The 27650-nt window shown below is 45.8% G+C and overlaps 1 protein-coding gene across 2 annotated transcripts; it reads right to left on the reverse strand.

The window, feature by feature from the left end:
* Positions 1-6: 6 nt before the first annotated feature.
* On the reverse strand, positions 7-27650 carry BEND4 (BEN domain containing 4). 2 transcript variants are annotated; one of them, XM_083459999.1, is made up of 5 exons: positions 27108-27650; positions 12461-13027; positions 10770-10861; positions 7079-7248; positions 7-2966 (listed from the first exon to the last, which is right to left on the reverse strand). In XM_083459999.1, the coding sequence occupies exons 1-5, from the start codon at positions 27577-27579 to the stop codon at positions 2957-2959; spliced, it is 1311 nt and encodes a 436-aa protein (XP_083316125.1). In that variant the 5' UTR covers positions 27580-27650; the 3' UTR covers positions 7-2956. The 2 variants fall into 2 exon arrangements, with proteins under 2 accessions (XP_083316125.1, XP_083316124.1); XM_083459998.1 differs by having other exon boundaries at positions 7008-7248; positions 27108-27644.

The raw sequence follows: 27650 nt of genomic DNA on the forward strand, positions 1-27650 counted from the left end.
TCCCCCCATTGCACAACAACCCTTTAAATGTATTTCCTCCTAAAATATGTATCCTCTCTTTTCGTCGTTGTTGAAGATGCATATTTTTGTACTTTTGGGACAAAAGCTGCAACACAAAATTCAGAGAAGTGCATAATCCAACGGATAGGTTGCATTCCCAGCTGTCAGGAAGCTTGGGGATCTCAAATCTGGCAGCAAAAAGCAGCTCAAACCAATTCCTCGCCCACCCCCAGCTAGGCTGCAGGGAAGCAACTTCTGTGTGGCACTTCACAATGCATGAGTGGGGCCCAAGTAGAAATCAGTAGATTACCCTTCCCATTAAAATAGCCAGGCTTACCCGTTGCCTTAGCAAACCCCAAATGGTATTGCTTCAGTGAGGTCTGTTATGTGAATCTGGTGTGCATAATTCGAACAAAACACTTTTACTTGGATTCATACACAAATATTGGATTTCACACTGCTTATTACAAAAATACACTATCATGAGATTATACTGTAGACAAACGTGGACTCATGCATTCCATCTGACTTCTTTTTTCCACCAAAAAGATCAGCAAGTGTCACCACAGGAAACATACACCAAGGCCTGCGCTATGTTAGCATTGTGGCAGCGGATGTGTTACGTACAACACTATACAAATAGGACAGATTTTGAAGGATGGGAGTGTTTCTCTTCTCATCAGGCCACCTGGTGTCCTGCTGATTTACAACAGATTTGTCTCAGAAACGGACAGCACTGAAATGTTGATTGTATGTTAATAGGCAGAGATGGCATCGTAGCCAAATAAAATATATAAACGAAGGATGTGAGCTACGCTCAGTTTTTAAAGTCCTACAGGTTCCAGTGGAAGAGAGCCGAGTGTGTACTTGACACCCATGAGGGTTAAAAGCGCTTAGCTTTCTCATGCCAAGACCCCGTAACCCTGCAGCAATCCAGCAAAGGCAGGCAGAAGGAATGACCTCCAAGTCAGGCCTCAATTTATTCCCTGCCATTGGGAAAAGGCCCGGCTGGTGCTGATTGGCCAACCAAACCTGCCAGGAGGAAGCCTGCCCAAACCTACCAGGACCCAAACCAATGGCTTTGATTTACAAGGAAGAAGATTCTGATTTGACACCAAGAATAACTTTCTGACAGTGGAACGGACTCCCTCAGGAGGTTCTGGACTCTTCTCCCTTGAAGGTTTTAAAGCAGAGGTTGGGTGGCCATCAGCTATGGATGCTTTAGTCGAGATGCCTGCATTGCAGGAGATTGGACTAGACAATTCTCAGGGTCCCTTCCAACACTATGATGCTATGAGGGTTCAGAGACCCTCTGGAATGGCGTTGGTTGTCATGTGGCAAAGGGGGCTGCAAGAAGAGGGAGAGATATTTGACACAAATCGAGGGTGGTGGTGTCAACCTCACCTACGAAAGAGTGTGTTTTTCCCCCTGCTGGGTGCCTTGTGAGGCAAATACACTTCCGAGGAAGAACTTGAAACAACAAAACCCCAAAGTAATAACGAAAATAAGCTATTTCTAGAAGTGTTATACATTTACAGATTATTCTTTTAAGACTCCCAAGCAGCAGCTCCCAAACTTGATATTGCAAGATCTGACGTATTTTTAGACTGCTCTTTTATTTCACACAGAGCAGCTCTGAACTGTTTGAAGTCACCACCATGAGGGTCTTAGCTCTTTGGGGGTGTTTTTTGGGGGGGACAGCTGCTCTTTCGCACCTCGGACCCTTCCACTGACAAGCAAATGGCTGAGGTGAATAAGCAGGGGACTCCCAGTGCAGGACACTCATAGAGAGACTTGTTTGGTCTTGGCCCGTGGGACTGAGTCGGTGACACTTCTTCAGCTTAAAATATGAAATGTTAACATTATGCCACCTAGGGATGTAGGGGCCACTGCACACCTGACAGAGAGCAGGAGTGTATTCCTGAATTAGTGATTGTACACAAAACTGCGTGGCACAAGCAAAAGCAAGGCTATACAGAAAACATTTAAAGCGACAGAGAAAGCTTGAAAAGTAACAAGTTATTTCTTGGAACATTTATTAATCTATTAGCAGTATAGACTAGTTCCAGCATCTTTAGGTGACATTCCTGCCCCCGCCCCCCAGAAAAGGTAGGAAAACTCCCAAAATAAAATGCAACATGTCAAAACTCTCCCTGATTTAGATGCCTTCCAGATTTAATGAAATGTCACTAACACATTCCTAATCCCTAAAATTGCACATGAACTCAGAAGTGTAAAGTTGTGTGTCAGTGGAGGGTACGACTGCATTTGACCACTGTGAAGATATATAGAGCTGTGAGACTGGTTTTCATTGCCACACGTGAGGAGGGAAGATAAAACCACATCTGAGTTTTGTGTGTTAAGATGGCCGGTGGAGACTCGAATACGGAAAATACAGGAGAGGAAATCCTTCACATAAAAAACTAACATGTAAGGCAGACTCTTCCTAGCCTGGCCTGTTTCCTGACGTGCCAGCTTTCAAGGTGTGTGTGGCGGGGTTATTATTATTATTTTGCGTGGAGGAGAATTCTGCTCCCCACCCACTCAGAAGTAGGTTTCCGTCCTTATATTGTGTTTGAGAAGTCTGAGCTTTAGACACTATGGGATTTCACAGGAAGGCCTTGGATGAAACAAGACTCTGAACATGCTTTGGGTTCTTAAGTCACGTCAAACAGCACATCAAACACACAGTCTCTTTCACTGCCCCAATACACACGTGTGTGTGTGTGTGTTTCCTCCCCTTTGCCATCAGTCTCCAGATCCATCGTGGATGCCCCTGTTGAAGAGGTCGTCTTGCGAACTATGTTGCTCAATCCCTTCGTAATACGAGTTGCCGTTGTGGAGGAACGTCCCCACCGCACGACCTTGCCGTGCATGTCCCACGGCATCACTGAACACCTTGTTTATCTGTTCCTCAGACGGCATCCACCAATCAGGGTTGGACGTGCAGTGCATCCTAATGAATTCTGCAGGAAAATGTGGAGTTAGCAACAGCGGCCCACTGGCACCATTAGCTCGCTCGCAAGCTGGGCAGTGGCATGCGGATGCATCGCATTCATACACCGGGTATATATTCTTGGAGGCAATGCTAAGAGAGCCAACCCCATAGCTTTAACTCCCGCAACATGTAGTCCTTTCTCCAGCTCCCACCAGGGGCTTCAACACACCGTGAGAATTAACACAGTTTGTACTGGACGGCTGCACAGTGTGGGTTTCCAAAAGCATTTCTGGGTTAGCAATTGAGGTGTTTGGGAGGGAAAGGAGTGATGGGATGCGTGGGATGTTAAGGAACAGCAGCAGGAACACAGGAAAAAGGGGTAGAAAACATCTGCATTGGAAACAAACCGTCTACTGACCAGGACTGTGCTGATTTCATACTAAATAAATTAAAATACTGCACGGAAAAGTGGACATTTTGATTCTGCAAAATTAACACAGGGAGAACACACTGGCATGACTTTTCTTATTTTGCACAACTTATTCACCAAGTCAAGCTATTCTGAACAATGTTGGGCAGAAGATTCCTGCACTGCAGAGGCCTGGGCCCTTGTGGTCCCTTTCCAACTCCACAATTCTGCGATCCTTGTTTTGCTGCTGATGTGGGATGGAGTTATGCAGCACTCCCAAGACAGAGTGCTTACTTTGCCATTTTAATTTTATGCTCCTTTGGATATATTTTTTTCAGCTGTTACTCATAGCCATTGTACATACAGTTTAATGAAGTTTTCAGAATTTTGAACGACTCTTACTATGAAATGCTTCAAGATGGTTTTTTTTAATAACATGTCGTCCAGAAATTGAGTTATAAAGGATGAAATTAACAAGAGCTGTAAAGGGGGGGGGGGGGAGCCACACAGAGACACAGCCTTCTACTCTGCCTGCACAAACTGGCAGGGCTTAGGAAAAGGTGGCTTTCTCCCTCCCCCTTGTAGGATTACTTTGTGTTCTAGAAATATAATCTAACAGCTTGGGCCCCATTAAAATTAAAACTCCTCCAAAATAACAAAAAGCCTCAGCCAGCCATTCGGAGCAATAGGTATAATCCATTTCAAATGTTGGGTGCTTCCACACAGCACACTACTGTGGGGTTTGTGCTGCATGAGATTTGCTCAGTGTCCATGCAATGCGCTCAGCAAAACGCTGTCCCACATCACCTTCCCATTTAACATGGATTATTGTTTCCTGGGAAAATCTGAGAAGTAAAAATAAAGCTCGCAGAAAGAGTAAATCCAGATTAAATGGGACAGAGGGTGGGGTGGGGAATATGGGGTGGCATTTTGATGAAGATGATGTGCAGACGCTGCAAAAAAGGGGGGAAATTGCATGCAGAAGCCATACCAAGTCTACTATCAGGGACTGTGTGGAAGCTCCCTTCAACAGTGTCAAATGCTGGGCAGCCACCAAACCAACAGAAATGTGTTCAAAACTCTAAATTATGTTTTGCCTAATTCTCCCACTTAATGCTTGCATGCTTTGACTGGTGAGGTATATATGCAATTTATGTGCAAAACGGCTTGCCACCTGCATTTTTATTTAGTGTGCAATTGAGCACCCCAGTGCTGACATTTAAGGAGGGTCTCGATCCAGCAAGGGATGGTTACCAGCATGCAGAAGCACGCTCCCGTGCCTGTGTGCAGCCAGTGCAAGTTGCGCACCTAGATGCAGATCCACATCTGCATCACAAACCGGGCCCCACTGAAGCAGATGGAGGCATCTTTCAAAGTGCATCCCATTCGGAGCCCAAGCTGCCACCGCACTCACATCTGCTGCTCCTCCAGCCCCTGAGGGGAGATTCTGCTGCAATAACCCATGCAGCTCAGCAGGTGCTAATCTTCCGGAGCTGTTAACAGTGCTGCTTCAGGGCAAGCCAGCTCTCAAGCAAGCAGGAGCTTGACAGCTGCAGCAAGTGTGTCTGTCAGGCAACCCAGGTGACAGCAGTCACCTGAGGGAGGGCACACAAGGTGTCAGCCCTGCAAGGGATACCTGGGTCCTGCAAATGCCAGTCAAATGCCTAGTGCTAATAGCAGGCCTGCCAAAGCCACTAGTCCTTAGCGCTCGACTGGAGCCAGTGTGTTTGGCATTTGAAAAGTTCCATTCCGGTGCCTCTACATTTAGATGTCATAAAGGGGAGGTGGAAGAGAAAGAATTTTCTCTCTTCTGAAATGATCTGCTGCTTCTCATGGCTATAGCGTGACACGAAAACAACACTGAAATAATCTCACCATTGCTCTGCAAAGGTAATAAAACCCATTACTGTATTTACTTGAGCCTAATGCGCATCTCTTTTTTGCCAAATTAAGCTGCAAAAAATTGGGTGTGCATTAGATTCAATGGTGCATTAGCCTCAAGTAAATACGTACCTCACTGCGAGCTCATGCTAGCCGGCAGTGAGGTGCAGGTTCTGTCCCACGTCTCCATTGAGCGGTGAGCAGCTGCAGGCCTCAAGGGAGCAGTTTAAAAGCTAGCGAGAAGACATGCAAGATCCTTGCAGAGGACGTGCGTTACATCTGCCAGCAAATACTTTTTGTTGTTGTTTCAAGGTTCTGAATATTGAGGTGCGCATTAGATTCGATGGCGCATTAGACTCGAGTAAATACAGTACGTCCTGACCTGTCAAGAGAGATCTATGGGTGGAAGCACATTGACACATGAGCAGTTGCTGCAGAGAAACCTCTGCAAGGGCGTCATCTATGCCAGTCATCCATCTCTCCCTGGTATTGCTGGTTGCATCTTTTGCTAGTTGTTGTGTACAGTGAGTTGTATGCAGCCACGGCTAGACTGTGGCCATAAGACCAGGATATTGTCTGTTCCATTCCATTACAGATGGTTTCCATATCTCATTAAAAATGGACTTCGGAAACAATTCTATCTCTTATTCTGAAGACAGTGTATTGATTTCAACGAAGAACCACTTTTCATTCAATCAAGGATTAATCGGGACAAGAAAAGCCTCCTGAATTTTTTTCAAACAGTGAATCCAAGTAATTAGATTTAAATGTGTAGATTAATCAACCTGAATCTATTTTATAATCAAGTTTAATTTAAAGTCTGGTTAAAGTTTTAGTTGATTTGACTAGGCAGGGTCAATTATAAGCAACTGGACTGTGTTTTGATGAGAGGGGCTTGGGTAAGAACACCCTTTTTGCTATGGAGGCTGTTTTAATTTTGGCTTCCTACGATGTTGGAGAATGAAAAAGAAAATATTAAAGATGGCCTTGTCATGTAATGAGCAGCTGCTTGGGCTTATTACATAGTAAATTAGTGCAGGAAATGCTAATTATCTCCAAAAGAGGACCTCTTTTGAGGTTTTGGCGGCGGGGGAGGGGGAAGAATGCTTCTCAATGCTGCTCAAACTTTCTATATTTATGAGCACTTTGCATTGTCTACTGAGGAACCCTTTAGCAGCCTACAGTAAATTCTGGGGCATATTCTTGTCTAGGGCACATGCTCTGTTCACATGAGGCCAGTTGGGACCTCATTGTCACCTAGCAACAACTGAGAACGCATCCTTGAAAACATCCTCACATCTGTGCACTGCAGGGGAAAATGGGTGGTGGTGAGGAGGAGGAGGAGGAGCAGGAGGAGGAAGTCTTCCAGAGACACTTTCCAACCTGTGCTAATTGTCTTAGTGAAGAACCCTTGAGTTCCCCAGAGCACAGTCTGAAAACTGCTGGATAAACTGATTAGACAGGTAAGTGATCAGTCAACCCATCTCCCATCGATTGATGGCGGAACCTAAGCCCCATGAACCCCATGTTTACAGGAAGCTCCCTGTTCCTTCTAGACATCTCCAACCTGGTGCTCCTCAGGGGTTTTGGACTACAACTACAACCATTCCAACCAAAACAGGTATCCTGGCTGGGGCTGATGCAGTTGTTGTCCAAAGCACTTGGAAGTCACCGGGCCACATGAGAACAGGAAGCTAAGCCTTCTTGCCTAAAAGCCCAAAGCCAATGTGGTGAAATGGAGATTGCGTATGGTGGACACCGAGTGAGAAGGTGCAGTACCTCTGAGACATGTTACTTTTACTGGATCCAGAGGGCGTCTTTCAGGACCAGTGTCTCCTGACTGCACTGACCTTTTCCTTTTCCCAAGGCCGCACGAGTACTTAAGCTCATCGGTGGTGAAGACAAATCGGATGAGGTATCGAAGGAGCCTCCGCCCATCTTTCTTTGAGGAGTTCACTGCCTCGTCCCACTGTTTGCTAGTGATGTAGACGGGATAGTTGTTAAGCAACTGTTTGCTCCCCTAAAAAAATAAAAGAGAGAGAGAGCAGAACAGTTTCCTGGTTTTTCAGCAGGCTAACAGGCAGAGAAGATGAAGTCAGTTGCCAAATAAAATAAAACAGAAATTAGGCAGCTGTGAAATGCTGACAGTGAAAACATAGGCTGACGGGAACAAGGACTTGCTCATACTGAGAATGAGCATTAAAAAAAAATAAGAAATCATTTGCATTTTCTATAACAAGAACCAGTGAGGTATAATGAACACCTTGAGAGGAAAGAAGCTATTTATAATGTACTTTCGCAGGTAGGTTAAAAAGTGTCAAGATCCAGTGATTGGGAAAGCTATTTAAATATAATTTTCTTTCTTCATCTATTAGAATGTGCAAAAATGTCTTTTGAAGAGTGTGATCAAACAGGCCTTTCAATGGCAGCTGATGGATAGCTACTTCAGACGCTACTTTTTATAATAATTCCATTTACATAATTAACGTATTACCTTTTGTTTAACACCCTTAGAACCTGACAGCAGTTAAGTTGCAGGGGAAACTCTAAAGCAAATAAACAAAAGTTACAAACCCTCAGTTCCCAGAGCTGCATGACTATTAATGAATTCTACGTAAAGGCAGATGACAGCTCTGTGGGGTGGACAATTCGCCCCACAAAATCTCTTGGTTGCTGTTTGCTTAGAATGCCCAGCTAAGGAAGCCCAAAAGCAGGCATTCACCCTGATAGAAACATCAGAAACATGGCACCGGGCAGCGTGCCATCATTCTGCCCGGACACTGAGGTCCAGCGCCGAGGGCCTTCTGGCGGTTCCCTCATTGCGAGAAGCAAAGCTACAGGGAACCAGGCAGAGGGCCTTCTCGGTAGTGGCGCCCGCCCTGTGGAACGCCCTTCCAGCAGATGTCAAAGCAATAAACAACTACCTGACATTCAGAAGACATCTTAAGGCAGCCCTGTTCAGGGAAGTTTTTAACGTGTGATATTTTACTGTATTTTTGGGTTCTATGGAAGCCGCCCAGAGTGGCTGGGGAGGCCCAGCCAGATGGGCGGGGTATAAATAATAAATTATTATTATTATATTATTATTATTATCTGGGGTTCTGTGGAAGCTTCAGGTGGGGTTCCTCCATGAGACGATCAGTACAATGGCTTGCACTCAACCGCCTAATCAAGGCTTGCATTCAACCGCCAGTTACAAAGATGTGCTATATGTTATTGGACACACTCTTAGGGAACAGTTGAAGAGAAGCAACAGTGAGGTCTACCAGGCCTGGCTCAAACAGCCTGTGTGACTCAGAACGCAGCCCAGAATCCCCAATAGCAGGTTAAGGTTCCATGCTGGATGCTAACTAGTTCCTCAGCAGACAAGTCAAAGCAGAGAAGGTTCCATGTAGAAAGTGAATATACAAAACCAGGGGGTGCTGGGCCCCCATGAACTCCCCTGGACCTTGGCCTCCCTTTCTTAAACACAACAAGGTAAATCTTGACACACACTAATGATTCAGGGTAACGCTTAACTGCAAGTGGGCCATGCGGCTGTGGAGAAATAGTTATCTCCTGAAGCTCTGGTGTGGGTCTAACTGTAGGTGAGGGACACTGAAGGGAGAACAGGATATTCCAAGCACCTGGAACAAAGTTTCACTCATCTCAAAGGAGCTGAATTGGGTGGCATTTCGAGTCTTATTGGGAGTTTTGTTTCCTGTACAAAGCAAGTGATGAATAGATGGGCTTTGGGCACTGGAGTTGGAGGCACTAAGATTATGTTACTGTGGATCTCGTATAACCTGCACATTTCTTCCTACACTCCCATACAAAGCTGTTCAACCTATATATTTGTAAAAAGTAAACCAATACCATCTCCTGTGGCAAACATGTAGTCTGATCCTAAGGATGCTTGATTGGTAGCAAGACCCACAGAGTTGAATGGGACTTGCTCCCAGGTAAGCAAGATATCTAGAATTGTCGCTTTATATTTCACGATTTGGGAAGGGGAAAGTGTGTGAAACATTGATGTTTGCTTAACTTTTTCATGTAATGAGCATGCAGCAAATTGCCCTCCTGGTCAGCACAAGATTTAGGTCACTTCGCCTGTGGACATTTAAGCCTCAACGTGTAATGTAAAACCCTATGTCCATATGGCTTTTGGGGGGAGGGGTGTTCAGATCTCACCGCATTTTTTTCTCGGAGAGGATATTAAAGTTGACCTAATTACAAATGGCGCTACTCAAATATCTCCCTCTTTTAACATTCCCACCCCTCAATTATTGTTGAGTGTGCGCACAGTGATCTAATTACAACTTGCTGCACAGCACTCTAGACTTAATGGCACTGATTTCTGTAAGTGGTGTGTTTCTGGACACAATAACCCTTTGTGAAAACTATGCTGTGTTTTGGCAGAAATTCATGTGATGTAGTTAACCAACTGAACAAAGCACGTTTTAACCTCTGTACCAGCATATGATGCTATCTATCCATAGAGCCAGACAGAGACTTACAAAACAGAATGAAAAACCTTCTAACACAACGTTATGTGGAAATATGTAAAGAAGGGCAATGTTCAGAGAGGCCTCACCTACACTGTCAATTTACAGTGCTTATATATTTTAGCAACTGTCACAGCTTCCTCTAAAAAATCATGTGAACTGAAGTTCAGTTAGATGCCAAGTGTTTGCTGTTGCAGAGCCCTAACCTAATTACAATTCCCTACAAAGAGGGAATCACTGTTAAATTAGCCTGTAGAGAGGGCATGGACCAAAGGCTGCAATTGTTCACCACAACACAGCAATGGAAGATGTTTAGCTAGTGCTAACATGCTAGATGTCTCCCATAGCTGCAGTGAAAAGGGCTCATTTCTGTAGGACCATCTCAAATGATGAATTCAGCCAATGGCAGAAACACATCATCAGCTAATCCTATGTGGAGAGAAGTCCGGGTGACAGCTGAAATGGTCACATCAACTGGGCATGTAAGTTTTCGAACTTGGATTCCCGGTTTTCGAACGTTTCGGAAGTTGAACGGTCTTCCGGAACGGACTGCGTTCGAAAACCGAGGTTCCACAGTAACAGGGAGTAAGTCTCAAGTTTCTAATACTTGTCCACTGTATGTATAACTTTTAACATCAGCTGGGGCCTATTACACAATAATGTCCACAATGAGATGTTATCATTCGTGTTAAAGTTTATAATGTTTGATATTTTATTATGCTTTTAATTCTGTTGGGAAACCCAGCCAGATGGGCGGGGTATAAATAAATAAATTTATTATTATTATTATTATTGGCTTGGTGGGGGAAGGACATGTAAACGGCAAATCTTGCACCAGGGTGTGTATTATCAATGTACCTAGGCTGAGAGTGAATGGTTCTCAGTGTCTTGTAAATGTAGTAATGCACTACAGAAGATAAACAAGAGTTTTGCTGTTACACTTTTTTTTTTTTTAAAGTAAAAGGCATATTCATCCAGCATTGCATTATTTCCCTGTGCCCACTTGCCCACTGAAGTAGCCAGGCTCCAGGCACTTCTTATCACCCCTGTACAGTACCTCTGCTGGCTGCTCTGCTGGCTGAGGAATCATAAGCTGATTGTGATGCTGAAGAACAGCCTTCAAGTAATCTAAAACAGTCTGGCAGGGCACTGTAGGAAAAAGAGGGGAAGTGAGTGTACATCTGCTGCTTATTATTAAAAAGGCAAACATATCAGCGAGTCAAACACCATTTCAGAAAATCCCCAGAACAGTTTTGTTTACTCTTCCTTCCTGAGGTTTGCTCCTTTGTGATGTGCGAAGAAACCCTCAGCAGGACAGCCCTCACCAACCCCTCCCGGGATTGTTGCAAGACTAAAGAAATGCCTCCTTTAGTGGAAGAAAGGTGGGGTAAATATTGGACAGAAATGTAAAATACAGGAAGGGCGAGAAGGGAGAAGAGAATACAGAGATCCTTAAAAAGAGAGAGTCAGAGATGTGGTGGCAGGAAATGTGGATCAAGCATGGGGAAGTTGGCTTGCAGCCAGCCATACTGTGCATGATTTTGATGGGCTCACTCATGTGTCAATCACAAGGCCACCTCCCCCACTTCTCACAGCAGCCCCTCGATCTCCAGCATGAAGCATGCCTCTTAATTTCCATCATTTGGGGAGGATGTGGGCAAAGCAGTTACACCTAGCGAGACCCTTCAAGCTATGTGCAATTTAGTAGATGGGCAAGTCACTAAGTACAGGTGGGTGAGGAAAGCACTGAGTGAGCAGTTCAGGGCAGGCTATTCGTGCCAGCTGCCAGCAGGAGTACCCAAACACTGCGAGCAAGAAAGGGAACGGACAATGAATAAACCAGTAGGAACTCTAACATGTAAGACGAAGTTTGAGGCAGGAGTAGGGAGAAGCAGGGGGGAAATGTGAATGGCAAGAGGGTGGATAGAGTTACATCACTGCACGTCACATTTAGCAGGGTCAGTCCATTGCTCAGTCTAGCTCAATAGACTGGTTGGCAGTGGCGCTCCAGGGCTTCAGGCAAGGGTCTTCTAGAACAACGGTGGGAGAGTGAGAGAGGGCAGCAGGCTACAAAATGCTACCTGGCCACTGACGCATTTTCTCATTAAATAGGGGCCTTGAGATGCTGATTCTAAAGGATGAGAGTTATCAGAGCATCGTCTATATTGGGATGGCTGATGCAACCAGGGATGATGGGAGTTGGGAGTCTGACACCACCACCCTTGGTCTATGTTAAGTCATCTGAGGACACAGGTTACACCAAAGAAATGTACTGGAGTATATTTACGCCTGCCTCGCTGGAATTTGTAGGAGGCTAAAGGAAACTTGCTAAGTGGAGGTTTCCAAAGGGTGGGTGCTACACTCATAGAGGCCCTGCCATCCTATTTGAAAAGGAGGGAACAGCCCTCTGAACTTGGAAAAAATAGATATTCCTAGCCAACCTTTCTGTTGAACAATAGTACTGATAGCATGCTAACCCATTTAATTATGAAGGATGATGTTTTAAGGACGGAACACTTTATGTTAGTTACGCTACTGCAAAGTGACAAGTAACAATATCCTGACACGAAACGTGTTTATTTGGAACTATGCCTCTGCATTCTGGTACATCAAACATCCATGGTGGCCTTGACCCTTAAACAAAACAGCACAAACTGATGTTAACAGGATTTATAGATGGTAGTCATTGGGCCTTGCACCTTATATATCTACAGCACTAGATGTCTCAAATGGTTCGGTTAGGATTACCTGGAATGCTCTCCAGCTTCCGTCGGAGTTCCTCATTTTCTTGTTGCAATGAAATTACCTCCTGCTCCAGCTCTTGGCAACGAGGACAGTAACCTTCCTCCTCCTCCTCCTCCTCCTCCTCTGGAAGCGTGGAAGAGGACGGGTGGCCATGGGACTCGGAGGTTGCTGGGGATGTCCATCCACCCAACGTGTGCACTGGAGAGGTTGAAAGTGGATCCACGTCGGCCAAATGGCCAAAATCACTCAAGGAGGAAGCATTCTGAGATGGAAAGCTTCCAGAAAGCAAATAGTTTTGAAGGGAATCGGTAAAGACTCTCAGAAAAGCAGAGGTTTGCTGCTTCTTGTGCATGTACTGCAGCTCTAGGTCCAAGTTGTCTGACGCTTGGCTATGGACCATTTTCCCAATCTGGCACTGCTCTGGTCTTTCACTAAAGCTCAGGCTCTCCTGCTTAACACAGGAAACCAAAGACTGAGTGCGGCTGTTGTCCAGAAGTTTCCCACCACAGTTTAAAAGACTAAGAACCCGGCTGCACTGCTGGGCAAAGGCATCCAGAATCATACGGCTCTCTGAAACAGAAGAGGAGACAAATCACAGAAACCCAAAGTAGAGACAGTCTAGTTGGCTAGCTGGAGAGAATGAGGAAGTAAAGGTAAAGATAAAGGGACCCCTGAATATTAGGTCCAGTCGTGGCCGACTCTGGGGTTGCGGCGCTCATCTCGATTTATTGGCCGAGGGAGCCGGCGTACAGCTTCCGGGTCATGTGGCCAGCATGACTAAGCCGCTTCTGGCGAACCAGAGCAGCACACGGAAACGCCGTTTACCTCCCCGCCGGAGCAGTACCTATTTATCTACTTGCACTTTGACGTGCTTTCGAACTGCTAGGTTGGCAGGAGCTGGGACAGAGCAACAGGAGCTCACCCCATTCGCAGGGATTCGAACTGCTGACCTTCTGATCGGCAAGTCCTAGGCTCTGTGGTTTAACCCACAGTGCCACCCGCGTCCCGAATGAGGAAGTAGATTACAGCAAAAATCCAGAATACATTATGGATGAAAACAGCAAGACAACATCACATAAACACATTAAATTCACCAAGGTCCTGCATCAGCATCAGCATCAGCATCATAATAATCATTACTGCCTCTCTGCACATGAACCAACCCAGGCCCTGTGTCTGGTACTCAAGGCCCTCCTATTTGTGCCCCTTCTGAAGGAGGTGCAGATGATGGCAACAGAGAACAGGCCTTTTAAGTGGTGCCTCCCCACTTATGGAGTGCTCTCCCCAGGGAGCTATGCTTGGCGCCATCACTATCTACTTTCAGGTGCTAAACAAACACATTTTTCTCTAACCAGGAAACTGGCCCTTAATTTGAAGCATTTTAGATATTTGTGGCCCCTTTCAGTTATACCTGCCTTTTATATGCATGGATGTGTTCTTGGCATCCCTCACTCCCCAAATACTTGATGAGGGGAGGTCTGTAGCCTGCTTTCTAAAGGTGGGGAAAAAGCCAAGCAGGTCTCTTATGGGGTGGGAGAGGGGGGAAACATGCCATCTGCAATGCTTTGGTGAAGGACAATCTTAACTTTCAGTAGGGAAGGGACATGTTTGTGCAGAACATCCAGACGACTGGTGTATTGCATCATCAGCATGTTGGAGAGGAATAATGGAACTTTAAAGACATTATCTCAGCCCATGCAGAAGCTGCTTCTCCATGACAAGATCCTGTGTGGCAGAGAAGACTCTTAAATAAGTCAGCCACACAAGTAGGGCTGATCACATAGTTCTTTTGGATAAGTAGTTCTCACTTGGCTGGGGAAAGTATCTAAAGAACATTCCAGAGAGCCAGAGTGATGTGTTGTACAACACGATGGCTTTGGGCTGGGAAGACTTGGGTTCAAATCCCTGCTTTGGCCATGAAGCTCAACAGGTGGCCTTGGGCAAGCCCCTATGACTCAACCTCATTAACTTGTTTGCCGCAACGATCACAAGCAAAATAAGGTTATGCACACCCTATATGAAGAAAAAGGACAGGTCACAGATGCGGTAGACAGAAGCATATGAGAGAGGGAACTGTCCCCTTTGCTACCCAAGTGGCAGCCCTGCATGTACATTCAATACATTTCATGCATGCCCTGATCCCCTTGCTGACAATCAGTGTGGTGATGGTCAATTTTGGCTCGCACCAGCACTTGTTCAGAGGGATCAGGGACCAAAGGTGGAGGATACCCAACTGCAAAAATGCCATTTTCGATTCCATTTTACTGAACAAATGGAGATAAGTGTTGTCAGTCTTGCACTCGGATGCAGAACTTTGTAGATCTCGCACATCCGCAGCAGTCTAGTCTACAGACTTCTGATGAAAACTTCCTTCCATAGGGAGACATACACCTGTGGGGTGAACAATGTGGCTAATGGCTAGTTTGTCCCTCTTACAACCAGTTATTCCTCCAGGCTGCCTTTCCTTCATAATCAACCCCACCCCATGTGAATGTAATGTCTACTTTGGCCCAGGTACCCATCCAGACGTAAGACACTGCAGGACCATGGAGAGCTCCCAGGAACTGCAGAAACTCTATTCCTTATTCTAGCCCTGATGGATTCTAAAGCTCTAAGGCCACCACCCAGCATGCTGTCATTTTAGACTCTGGAATGTGTCCAGGGGTGCCAACAGATTTTAAGAGTCCAGTACATTGTATGTAGCTTAGACCCTCCAACCCACTCACTAAAGAGGACACAGATTTGCATAACATTCACATTTGCTCTGTGTTATATGCAAATGTGTGTCCTTTTTTTGGCAGGTGGTGTGGAGGACCCAAAAATAAAATAAGTTGTTTCACACATAAAAAAATGTCTGACAGACAGAATGTGAACAAATGAAACTTTCCAAGCTCAGCCTATTGAATTTCTGCCTGCCACACTGTTGTGAAAGGCAGATGAACCCTGCTTTCCCTCAATGCCAACCCTAAACCAAAGCCCACCTGAAAACAGACGGCTCTAAACCCATCCTGGAGACATTTGGTGGAAGGAAGCTTCCACAGGAGTCACACAGCTCTAGAGAATGAGGAAACAGGAAACAAAAAACTAACGAGAGACTCCTGCTAACATCATGATCAGATGATAAAAGAATAATGAAAATGTAAATATCAGTATCAGCCTCAATATAAGGTTGCCTTCCCTCATTATTCACTCACTCCATTTCTCTTTTGAAAAATATCAAAGGAAGATATTGATTGGAACTTTGTAATTCAAATACACAGCAGTTTTTCATCCGTTTTAATCCTATAATCAGATTCTAGACCTGAAGCTGTATTTACTGTGCGCATTTTAATCAGGATGATCCCAAGTTCTCAGAAGTTCTCTGCCTTTTGTCTCCCCCCTGCACCTCCTTCCATCCACAGAAGAAGAAACATCTGAATGGAGACTTCAAATTACATTATATATGCTGCGTTAAATATTATGATTTCCCCTAGATTGTAGGAATGATCTACTTTTGATGCCGCAAATTTAAATGTAAATGACTTATCACATTTTAAAATCAGGAAAAGATAAATTTATAGATATGGTAAAAGGTAAAGGTAAATGACCCCTGGAAGGTTAAGTCCAGTCAAAGGCAACTATGAAGTGTGGAGTTCATCTCGCTTCAGGCCGAGGGAGCTGGTATTTGTCCACAGACAGCTTTCCGGGGAGATATAACACCAAATGAGTATGGAAGCTGTAGCTGTCCTGAGTCTCTTTTATTTTTTACATATTGAAAAAACGATACCACTTATAGTATCAGACGATGCTGGGTATGTTCCAACCAATAGCTTAAACCGGGATGACCAACATGGCGCTCTCTAGACACTGTTGGGCTCCAAGGGTGTTTCCAGCCTATTCCTATTTTCAGCTGGTATTCAGTCAAGCTGCGCCATTATGGTTGACTGGAGGTCCTGCACAAACAACATGTTTCCCCTAAGATCAGGCTTTCCGTGATAAGGAAATGATGGGAAAACACACTGAACAGTGTTGGTAGCACTTGCTTTGACACAAGACCATCTAACCTCCAGACAAACAAATCAGAATAAATGCTCATGAAATAAGCAATGCTGTAAAACCTTTCTGCAGAGTCACCAGGGTGGATGTGCAATAAACAGGGCATCTGGAAGAACCCATCTCTCACCAGCTCCACTCATCATGGTAAATGATTGGAGATGATGGGAGGTGAGATCCAGCAACATCTGGGAGTAACCATGTTGGCTGCCCCAGCTCCAATTGTTGCAAATCTTAAAACCCATGAGCATCTCTAGCTATACATTTTGCAGTGGTAGATGGACCTAATGGGCATAAGTCACGGTAAAAGAGCAAGCATGCGCGCGCGCACACACACACACACATATATTTATATGCAGCTTGATATATTTACATTCATTAGGCAGACAATGCATGCTTATTTCTTATGAAGCAACCCAGTAGAATATCTGCATGTTTTCTTTTGTAAGAGGGCTAGTAAGAGATTTTATTTGAAGAAGAAAATTGACCAAAGGAATCCAGAACATTTCCCTAAGTGTCATATCCTCACAGGTCCTGGGGTGATATTCTTAGGAACAATTGTTTATAGCAAGACTCTTAAGTCATGTACCAGTGCATCTTCTCTGAAAACTGCAGGTGCCCAAACAAAATTACAGCTTGTGATGGGGAACCTTTTTGTCCTACTGTAGGAATGGCACCAGCTGGTACAATGAAGGAAACAAGGCGGAACTTAAAACAGTCTTGGGTAGTTTCAGCAACATTTTACATACCCAAATCCCTCAGATCTTAGCCTCAAGTGGATGCTGGATAACAGTTCCAAATCCAGTGCTATTAACAACTGTGTGGGTGTAAAGGTTCACCAAAAGAACATAAAGAGGCATGGTGTTTATTTACGTGCTTGGGTGCACTGTTCTGATTCAAAAGGATTATCTTGCCAAAACTAAAACTGTAAACTGAAGACTGAATGTTCACGTAGGAGAAAGCTACAGAGCAGAAGGTTTGAGAGTTAGCCTTTCACTTACTGAAGAGGCATTTTGCAACCCTGCTCAAAACGTGCAGAAAAAAGGCACATTCCTTCTTGAACTGAAAACTTTAACAAATCAAAGAAAAACTACTTGCACATGGAAAGTTAATACATCAAGCAAGGCTTAGAACCCTTTCACCCAAATCACTAGCCTTCCAAGTGCAGGAAAGTGGCATTTTGTTTTTAAACCCTGGGGGACTTTCAAAGAGGCAATCCTTGCCTTGATCGTGGTCGGAAGTCCTACAGGTCAACTCAACACCTCATGAAAATAGTCCCTTACTGATGTCATGAAACAAATAAGCTCAAGGTGGCTTTGCATGTGAAGGCAAAGCAAGCTGGAGATTCACACTTCCTCCTTTTGAGCCTCGGGGGTCATGTGCAAATGGTGAACTTGTGAGTTTCTCATGTGGTACAGTGCTCAAGATATGGAGACAACTCAGAGCTTACAGCAGAGAATGTGTACGTATTCCCCTCCATATGTTGCTTCAGAAGAACAAAAGGCAGTCTTGTGCTGAGCAAGAGGGAACCCCAGCTGATGAAGTATCTCAGCCCCAATGACAAAGCATGAAGGTATGTGTGAGTTCAGCAGAAGGGTAAGGAGGAAAAGGGGAAATCATTCTCCCTCCCTCTTATTTGACCTAAGAGTCAGTGGCGTAGCGTGGGGGGTGCAGGGGGGGCCGGCCGCACCGGGCGCAACATCTGGGGGTTAGGGTGCGAAAATCCACGGGTTAGGGGGCGCAAATTACTTGCCTTGCCCCGGGTGCTGACAACCCACGCTACGCCACTGCTAAGAGTTCTGAAGTATGCCTCTGTGTACCAGCTGCTAGGAATAACAAGGGGGAAGAGTGTGGCTGCGCTCAGATCCTGCTTGCGGGCTTTCTATAGGCATCTGGTTGCCACTGTGAGAACAAGATGCTGGACTAGATGGGGCTTTGGTCTGATCTTTTTATGCTTTTACCATGCAGAGCTGATCTCAGACTTTAAAGGTAAAGGGACCCCTGACCATTAGGTCCAGTCGTGGCCGACTCTGGGGTTGTGGCGCTCATCTCGCTTTATTGGCCGAGGGAGCCGGCGTACAGCTTCCAGGTCATGTGGTCAGCATGACTAAGCCCTGGCGAACCAGAGCAGTGCACGGAAACGCTGTTTACCTTCCCGCCGGAGCGGTTCCTATTTATCTACTTGCACTTTGACATGCTTTCGAACTGCTAGGTTGGCAGAAGGGACCGAGCAACGGGAGCTCACCCCGTCTTGGGGATTCGAACCGCCGACCTTCTGATCGGCAAGACCTAGGCTCTGTGGTTTAACCCACAGTGCCACCCGCGTCCCAACATCTCAGACTTGACACCTGGCTAACTAGCAATAGGGAGAAGTGCAGCTACTCTTAGCTTTTTCAACATACATGCTTATTTTACATGGCGTTAGTTGGTGGCAAAGGTGTGGATCTAACCTCAGATGCCACTACAGCCCTGTTAACTAGGCAACTGCAGAAGCTGTCATAAAAGACAGATGGTGTGATACAACCATGTGTCCAATGAACATTCTGGTATGGTAAGAGTACTAACTTAGGGTTGAGGGAGAGGCAATATTTGTCATGTGGTTTGCTATTTCTGTGGTTTAACAAATAGCCGGAAAGAGGTTGGGTAGGAGAGATCAAGCCAGATCAGGACCACGGAGAGAGAAAGACTTTAACCCAGCGTCTCAACTGGAATTACCTTGCATGCTTGCAGTTTGCAATGAGAGGAAAGTTCCCATTGGTACCATATTGCAAACATGCAGGGGGATTCGAACTAGAACCCCAATCTCCTGGTCCCAATCCAACCTGGCACCCCACAAAAGGAAACATGAGATGACTACAGTCACAGGGATTGTCTTTCAAGAGGCTGCATTGGGTTTATATAGCTCATGAGTTGTACACTTCTAGCAATACCCCTCTAGAATTTCATGTGGCAGTCTCTTGTTGGGAGATTCCAGGGATTGAATCTGGGATCTTTGGCATATGAAACAAGTACCTTTGCCACTGCCCTCCCTGCCCTGCCCACTTCTAGGTAAGCAGCAGCAAGGCCCTTATTAGGAGGGCGGATCTATGCCTATATGGGCCACTTTTGAAACTGACTCAGCATCTCATACGAGCTTTTGGCCATCGGCCACTGGAAAGACAGGAAACAAATAGTACAGCAAACAGCATATAAAGTAAAACATACAACCCAGCTATAATGCAAGATGAACAAACTGGGAATAAAAATCACTGGGTGATGGGGTGGCTTAGTGTCATTCGTTAAGACAGGCCTGTAACGTCAAACCATATTTTGTGCAACAGCTCTGTGGAACGTTTGAACAGGGTGCACACACCCTAAAAACTAATGTTGTTGTTGTTTAGTCGTGCCTGACTCTTCGTGACCCCATGGACCAGAGCACGCCAGGCACTTCTGTCTTCATGCACAAGTCCAAATCGTGCTATCAGTTCTCTTCCCTCCTCCCTTCAAAAATATTTTTGAATCTACCTTGTGATTTGGCCTTGCATGCATTGGATTTTGTGCAGGCAGACCCTGTGCAAACATTACAGTGACATGGGCTGTTCTGGAGGTGCTGGAGATAGGACAAAAGTGGGAATGACAGAAGGGGCAATCTCTGCCTCTCACCATGCATACAAGGAAGGTAGGGGAGAGCAACTTCTGAAACGCACACTAATCCATCACCTGAAAAAATCACAAGGTATCCCTGCTTCAGCTCCAAAACCAAGCTCTCCCTATTCTTCAGGTCTGTGTAACTACTCTCCCTGTGGCTTGATTTTCTGGTGCCAGCAATGGTTTTATATAATTAGGTAACTCTCTGCCTGAAGTGACTAAAATGTTTGCATTGTTAACAAGCCTCGTTTTGTATACAAGCCATTCTTCCTTGAAAAACATTCCTGCAATGCTGAAACATCTGTGTCCCTTCAGACACACACACACACACACACACTGAAAAATTTTAACAGCAGTTGTACAAAAGTGAAAAATCATAACAGCAACTTCAATATTCAGCTGGTGTGCTGCTGTTTTGCTGCTACTTTCCACAGCAGCTCTGCATATCTCTTACCTAAGCGTACCTTCCATTCTCTTAGACTAATAATGCAATGACATTCTGTATCCAATCATATTTACCAGACAGTTAAATGCCTTCTGAAGGGCATTCCAATTCTGCAAAGACAGCACTGGTGTTTTGATAATGAAACAATATTCTGATCCCTCCTTTCGACCCAGTCAATCTGAACTCCCTCGAGGACATGAAAAGCAGAATAGAAATAATTTACAAGTTTAGAAGACCTGTTTATTTAATGTACATGGGGGGATCTACACAGAAGATGTGACAGCGAATGCGGATATTCAGAAAGCTTTATTGGCAGGGCAGAAAGAATAATCACATTTTTAATCATTTACTTTTTCCATTCTGCAAATCAAAGAGATCTTCATGGGATCTGCAGGAACTGAAGAAAGCAATGAGCTATATGAACTTCATAACTGTTGAAAATGTTTGCAGCTTTTTGCAAAAATTATTGGGAACTGTAGCATTATGAAAGTGCAAAGAATGCTTGCCAATCACCCTTGAACTGTGATTCTGTTGGGAAAGAACGACTGTTACACCAGTTTATATCTGTGGTGTAGATACTCCCTGCGAGAACAAGAGAGGAAATTGATAGGACTGTAAGCAACAGAATGGGTTACACACAGATCTCTGGAATGTGATGATGTGATGTGACACAGCTCTTTGAATTGCATGTCTTGGTCCTACCATGTGTAGAACACCCTGAGCGATCTAGGGTGTCCTTCACGACACACACATGCCGCACTCACATGAAGCACATCACTTCCGACGGTAAGAGCTGTTTGGCAGCGGAACAGACTCTCATGAGTGGTGGTGGCCTCTCCTTCCTTGGAAGTTTTCAAGCGGGGGTTGGATGGGAAAGGGTTTGGGGTACACCTGTGTAGCAGAGTGAGAGGTGGTCCCCCTCGCAGAGCAGTCTCACACCACAGGGCACATGGGCAGGCAAATCACAGGAGTGCTTATTGTCAACCTCCCTTCCAGTCAGGCAGTGAAAAACTCCTCCATATTATTAGCCCCACCAAAATGGTTAGTTCCTTCACACAAACTCCCCAGGGGCATGCAAAGGAGGGCGCTCACAGCACATACAGCTTGCACACTAAGGGAGGGGCATCTGATGGGTGCAATGAATTTGAAGGAAGCAGCCCTTTAAAAAAAAACAAATGAAAAACCATTGCATTTGCTGGAAAAAGGCAAGCAGCCATCAAAGCGACCAAACCAGGCTTTCATCCCCCACCCACCCACCCACCCCACTGCATTCTCCTATATAAATAAATAAGCAAAGGCTGTGTCAAAATGAACAGATGAGTTGAGATGCCCATTGCTATCAAAACCAGATGGTTGCCTCCCAGTATTCAGCCTGCTCAGTCAAACCCTGACTATTTTCTTGGACCCTCAGTATATAAAATGGGGATGCTGTTATTTGTGATGGCAAACAAAAGCAATCATGCCTGCCAAGCACATACTATAACAGTCAGCCTTTCAGCTCTGCTAGACAGAAAGTAATTAGAATGCTTTTAATGTCCAAAAGAATGATGCTGATAGGCTGCCACAGATGTGTAGATTTATGAATATTTATACGGTGGTTTATAGCTGACACTTTTATCAGTTGAAGAAGATAAAATATCTGCCTGACTCAAAAGCTTGACAGTCAGGTTAATAAAATCTCATTAAAGAGAATGACCTATGCAATTATATAGGATTTATTGTAATTCATTTTTGATTGTAGTCTGCTTAAAGATGCAATTTCCCATTTCCTGGTGCCAAATTTAGGCTGCATATCAAGAACTACGTGAGCTCTAACACCAAGCCATCAGTAGGAAAAGGAGAACAGAGAGAGGGATAGAGAGAGGGAGAGATGCATTTAACATCTTAGTAGGTTATACCTTGAGAGAGAGAAAATATTTTGATCTACATCTCAGTTAACACCCCCACGCCAAGGCTCAGTAAATTTATTTATATATATGTATATATTTAAAAAAAAATCAAAATCTACATGCACAGATCTATTGGGGGGATTTTTTAAAACAGTCTGTTTTCTGCTAATGGGCTGTATCTAGAGTCTCTGTACATTTTACAGAAAGACAGTCACAGAAGAGTGAGCTGTCACTCCAATGGTCATTTGTGTCCTGTGTTTTTTCTCACCTCATTGGAGAAGCAGTGTGCCGCTCTCATCCAAAAGATCAGGTCACAAAAAAGCAATAATCTTGATCACAAAGCAGCGGCAATAAGAAATTTCTATCAAATGCTAACCCATTTTCAACAGAAAGGTTGAGGCAGGGCATGGAAAACTTTGTTCAGAGGGTGTCTTAGGTTTTTTTATTTTTTAATGTTTATCTAGCAAGAGTATCTACAACAGTTATTACAAAATAAAGAAAAAGTCCCCTTTGGGGGCAGAAGTCATATGTGCATGATGGAGACAGAAAGTAATACAAGAAGCCTTTCGTATGAGCCTGTACTATACAGTTAGGCCATGTTGAGATTTTTTAAATGCAAGGGTTGACACTTGGGAATGGCTTCTAACTCTACAATTTTCTGATTCTATGACTATTCCTGTTGGTAGCATCTCTCCAAGGATTCAGGCTAAGCTCATCCCTATTTCCCAAGAACCGTTTAAGATCTGTTATTATAATCATTTACAAGAGCACAGCCTTTTGCCAGCTCCTCCCACACCTTGAACCCTTTGACCTTTTTTTTTACATCCATATTTTCAGTTCTATCCTATTACTCACCTGAAGGTCGAATGCGCACCAGGGGAGTTAATTTGTTAAATAAGATCCAAAACAAGATATGCAAGCAAGCTTGTGTTTGCACTTTTGGTAACGGATGAGCATGTTTAGCCTGGAAAAGAGAATATTAAAGCAGACACAGGATAGATGCTTTTAAATATCTTGAAGGAGCAGACATAATCTGTCACTCCTGAGGTGGGTTCAGACTGCAGGGAAGCAGAATCTGGCTGAACATGAGCAGAAACTTCCTAACGGCAAGAGCTATTTAACAGTGGAAGAGGCGACTTCAAGAGTAGGTTGTCCTTCTTGGGAAAAACTGAAGGAGACCCTGGACACCTGGATGCTGTAATTGCAAGATTCCACAAGACCAGACCTGATACGTATCAGAATGAGTGGGGAGGCGACTCCCAGGCATCCGAGAAGATCCTGGTAGAGGAAGCGAGATAAACTTGAATGGGGGGAAAAGCCCAGTCCTTCAGCTTTCCCCTGGTTGGTTCTCTATGGCAGTGCTTCTGAAAATGTGAGTGGGTCCTCTTGGGGACGTGGAGATGGTCCAAGACTCCTAGAAGGCAGGTGCAAATGGGGTTTTTTTTTGGGGGGTGCACAGGGGGACATGGAAGGAGGAAGTCACACAGCCAACAGAGAGCCTTTTCTTGCTACCTCCCAGACTGCTTTGCTAACCATGGGAAGTAGCAGAGATGAGCAGGCATCAGATGAGGACTTCTGGCTTCCTTCTTCCTCTCCTGCCTCCTTTCCAGGTTGGTTTTTAGAGGGAATCGGAGGCCCAGCCTGCATACTATATGTTTAAGGCAGTATTATACCACTTTAAACAGCCATGGCTTCCTCCAAAGAATCCTGGGAACTGTGGTTTAACTATCAATCCCTCTTCCCAGGGAACTCTGAGAATGGTGGCTCTGTGAGGGCAATAGGGGGTCTCCTAAGAACTCTCAGCACCTGTAACAAACTACAGTTCCCAGGAGTCATGACTGTTTAAAGTGTTCTGGTGCTGCTTTATGTGTATAGTGCAGATGGGGGCATGTAGCGGCCACCTAGCCCACGTCTAACACAGAGTGCCCCCAAGCCACAAATCTTACAACCACTTGTTTTGCAAAGATTTGGTACACTTATCTGGGCACACAGTCAAGAAAGCCTTTTCCAAACTCAGTGAAAACAGTCCAGAATCCTGCTCAGCAATTAGTATCGTGGAAGGGAGTGTTGTGGACGGCAGCAAGGACTGGTCAGAGGAGATCAGGGGTAGAGAACTGAGGGGGGCACACTCCCTTTTGGGGAATATGGGCACCCACTGTCCCTACCTTCCACTGGTAAACCATCATCCCCCAGGTCCCAGCTTCCATTAAAAAAAGAGAAAAAGTTTCTAGCATTTGTAATATTTTAGGTAGGAGACAAAATGTGCACACAGCATTCTCAATTTTTTTTGTGAGAAACTAATCTGCTGCAGATCAAACCTATCCATTCTTAAGGAAATCAGCCCTGAGGAAGGAGAGATCCTGAAGCTGAGGCTCCAATACTTTGGCCACCTCATGAGAAGAGAAGACTCCCTGGATGTTGGGAAAGATTGAGGGCACAAGAAGAAGGGGACGGCAGAGGACGAGATGGTTGGACAGTGTTCTCGAAGCTACCAGCATGAGTTTGACCAAACTGTGGGAGGCAGTGGAAGACAGGAGTGCCTGGCATGCTCTGGTCTATGGGGTCACGAAGAGTCGGACACAACTAAATGACTAAACGACAACAACAAATCTGCTGCCCACCTTGAGTGTTTTTACTCTCTCACTCCTGAAAAATGCCCGCTGATGCTCATCCTGGGCAGCAACCTTCCTAAGGCCACATGCCCAGGGGGGAAAACCGGTGGAGCAACAAGTGGGCTAGTTTCAACCCACATTCACACACCCCTTTCTATCCTTCATTACACAGGTGAACAAAAGGCACTGTCAGAGTTCAGGAGGCATTTCGGCCAGAGAAGAGGGCAAAGCAGGGTCTGTGAGGGGCATGGCTTTGGAAGAGAAGGTGTGGCATGGAGAGAGTCCTGTGGGATGGACAGAGAGGCATGGAGGACTGCATTTTGACCTTTTGGCCTGAGTTTTCTCACCTCTAGATTAAGTCCTGCTGCTACAGTCGCCCTCCATGCCCTTCTTCCCTCTGGGCTAGCAGCTGTGCGATGAGAGGAAAAATGGTGATACTGAAGACAGCAGATTGAATCCAGATGCGGATCCCAACACCAGGAAATGTTCCCCACAATTAGGATCTAAAGCACCCCACAATCTGTAGGGTGTTTTGCACACTCCCTCGCAACAGAAGGCTGGCCAACAGGTAACTTGCAGTCCCCAGAGGCTACTCCCTAGCTTTCCCCAATTTATTCATTTCTAAAGGAAGAGAGTCTAGACTCTCTGGCTCGTAAAACCCTTTATGCAAATTCTTGGAGAGGGAGGGTAAGATGCAGGCTGTGGTTATTCATCAGCAGGCTTAAGGTGCTTTGTGCATGGGCAGAGACTCTTTTTCCATTCTGCTATATATTATCGATGTTTGCCTTCCGGCACTGGAAATTTTAAACCAGTTCAGAGGGTGAGCAAATGTGAAAAGCTTCTGAAGGGTTGTGGGTTTGAGATGAAATTGGGGAGGGAGAGGAAGACCTTCCCTCTAATATTTTAAGAACCCACCTATGTGGGATACTCAGACTTACCGTGTTTTTTGCTCTATAAGACTCACCTTTTCCCTCCTAAAAAGTAAGGGGAAATGTGTGTGCGTCTTATGGAGTGAATGCAGGCTGCGCAGCTATCCCAGAAGCCAGAACAGCAAGAGGGATTGCTGCTTTCACTGTGCAGCGATCCCTCTTGCTGTTCTGGCTTCTGAGATTCAGAATATATTTTTTCTTGTTTTCCTCCTCCAAAAACTATACAGTACCTCCAACCACAGTTTTGAACCTTTAGCTTCACTGATCTCTCTTTCGCGCACCTTCTGTCAAATTATAAACACTTCTCCCCTCTCCAGCTGTGGAGATGCAGCTATATCCAAAGAACCCTACAGCTTTTAATAGCAGGACAAGCAACTCAAAGCCCAATAGCCAAGATGGATCATAGTCAGCTTGCCTAATGCTTTGTCAGCTGCAAGGCCGTTTCCAAGGGATGTCCATCAACATGCAACTCAGCAGCGACATGACGCCTAAACGCAGAGGTGACCTCCTTGGTGTGTGAACCAATGGCACCAGTTCCTCATAAGGACTGGTGTAGGGCAGTTGCCAAGAGGGGACTTCCAGTTCCCATCTCACCTGAACAATGAATTATTCCTCTCGTTCTCAGTTCCCTCTCTGATCTGCAGTACTGTACAGGGACCCTTGGACCAGCCTATACTGTTGCAAGCGCAGGAGTCAAAGCCTAGGGGCCAAGGTCCCTTCAACGCCCCTCAATCAAATATCTGAGGTGGCCAGACCCCCTTCCGAGTTGATGGGCATTGATATTCAAATGGTGTGCCTGCACCACATCATGTGATTGATTATGCGCATCATGTGATTGATTTCCTTCAAGTTGGCACCCCTGGTCGTTAAAATGATGGCTAGCGATCACTCTGAGCACTGCAAACGCGCTTCTCCCCCTACAAAACGGATTGTCGTGTGCTCTGCACATGCCCAGAGGCACCCTTGCTACTTTGCACAGCGCCCTTCAGAATAAGCTTGGGCGTGTGCGTCTGGGTGTTAGAGGGAGGAAGCTGAACTTCTCTCCCCGCGAAGGCGTGCCAGAAGAGGCATCGCACGCCAACGACCCTGGCCAGCCCCCTCGGCCAAAGTTGGTACCTGCGCTGAGCTCCAGGCTGCCGCTTCCCTCGTTGCTGCTGCTGCTGCTGCTGCTTGCTGCCCCCTGGTGGCCGTGGCCGTACCTGGCCGACGAGGACGACGACGAAGCGGCGGCGGCAGGAGCCGCTGCCTGGTGTCCCAGCTGCGGAGCCGGCGTCCGGGGCGGGTGGCCCTGCGAGGCTCTGGCGCCGGGGTAGGAGCCGTGCGCCTGGTAAGGCAGCGGGTGCTCGCTGAGGGACGACGACGACGACGAGCCGACGGCGGGCAGCGGCTGGAAGTGCTGCTGCTGCTGCCCGACGCCCGCCCTGACCTGGGGGATCTCCACCATGGTGGGTCTCTCGTAGCGCTTGCTCAGCGCCGGTCTCCGGCTGCTGGGGAAGGTCTTGAGGGCGCTGTAAGGGCTGCGCTGCTGCTTGTAGATCTTGGCCACGCTGGGGCCCTCCTCCGCCACCGCCTGCATCGCCTCCTCCATCGGCAGCGCCCGCTCGCTCGCGCTCTCCAGAGCCCCGTCTGCCGCCGCCGCCTTCGCGCTCCGAAGCCCCG

The sequence above is a fragment of the Podarcis liolepis genome, assembly GCF_965112155.1.
Source record: "Podarcis liolepis genome assembly, chromosome: 9".
NCBI classification, from domain to species: domain Eukaryota; kingdom Metazoa; phylum Chordata; class Lepidosauria; order Squamata; family Lacertidae; genus Podarcis; species Podarcis liolepis.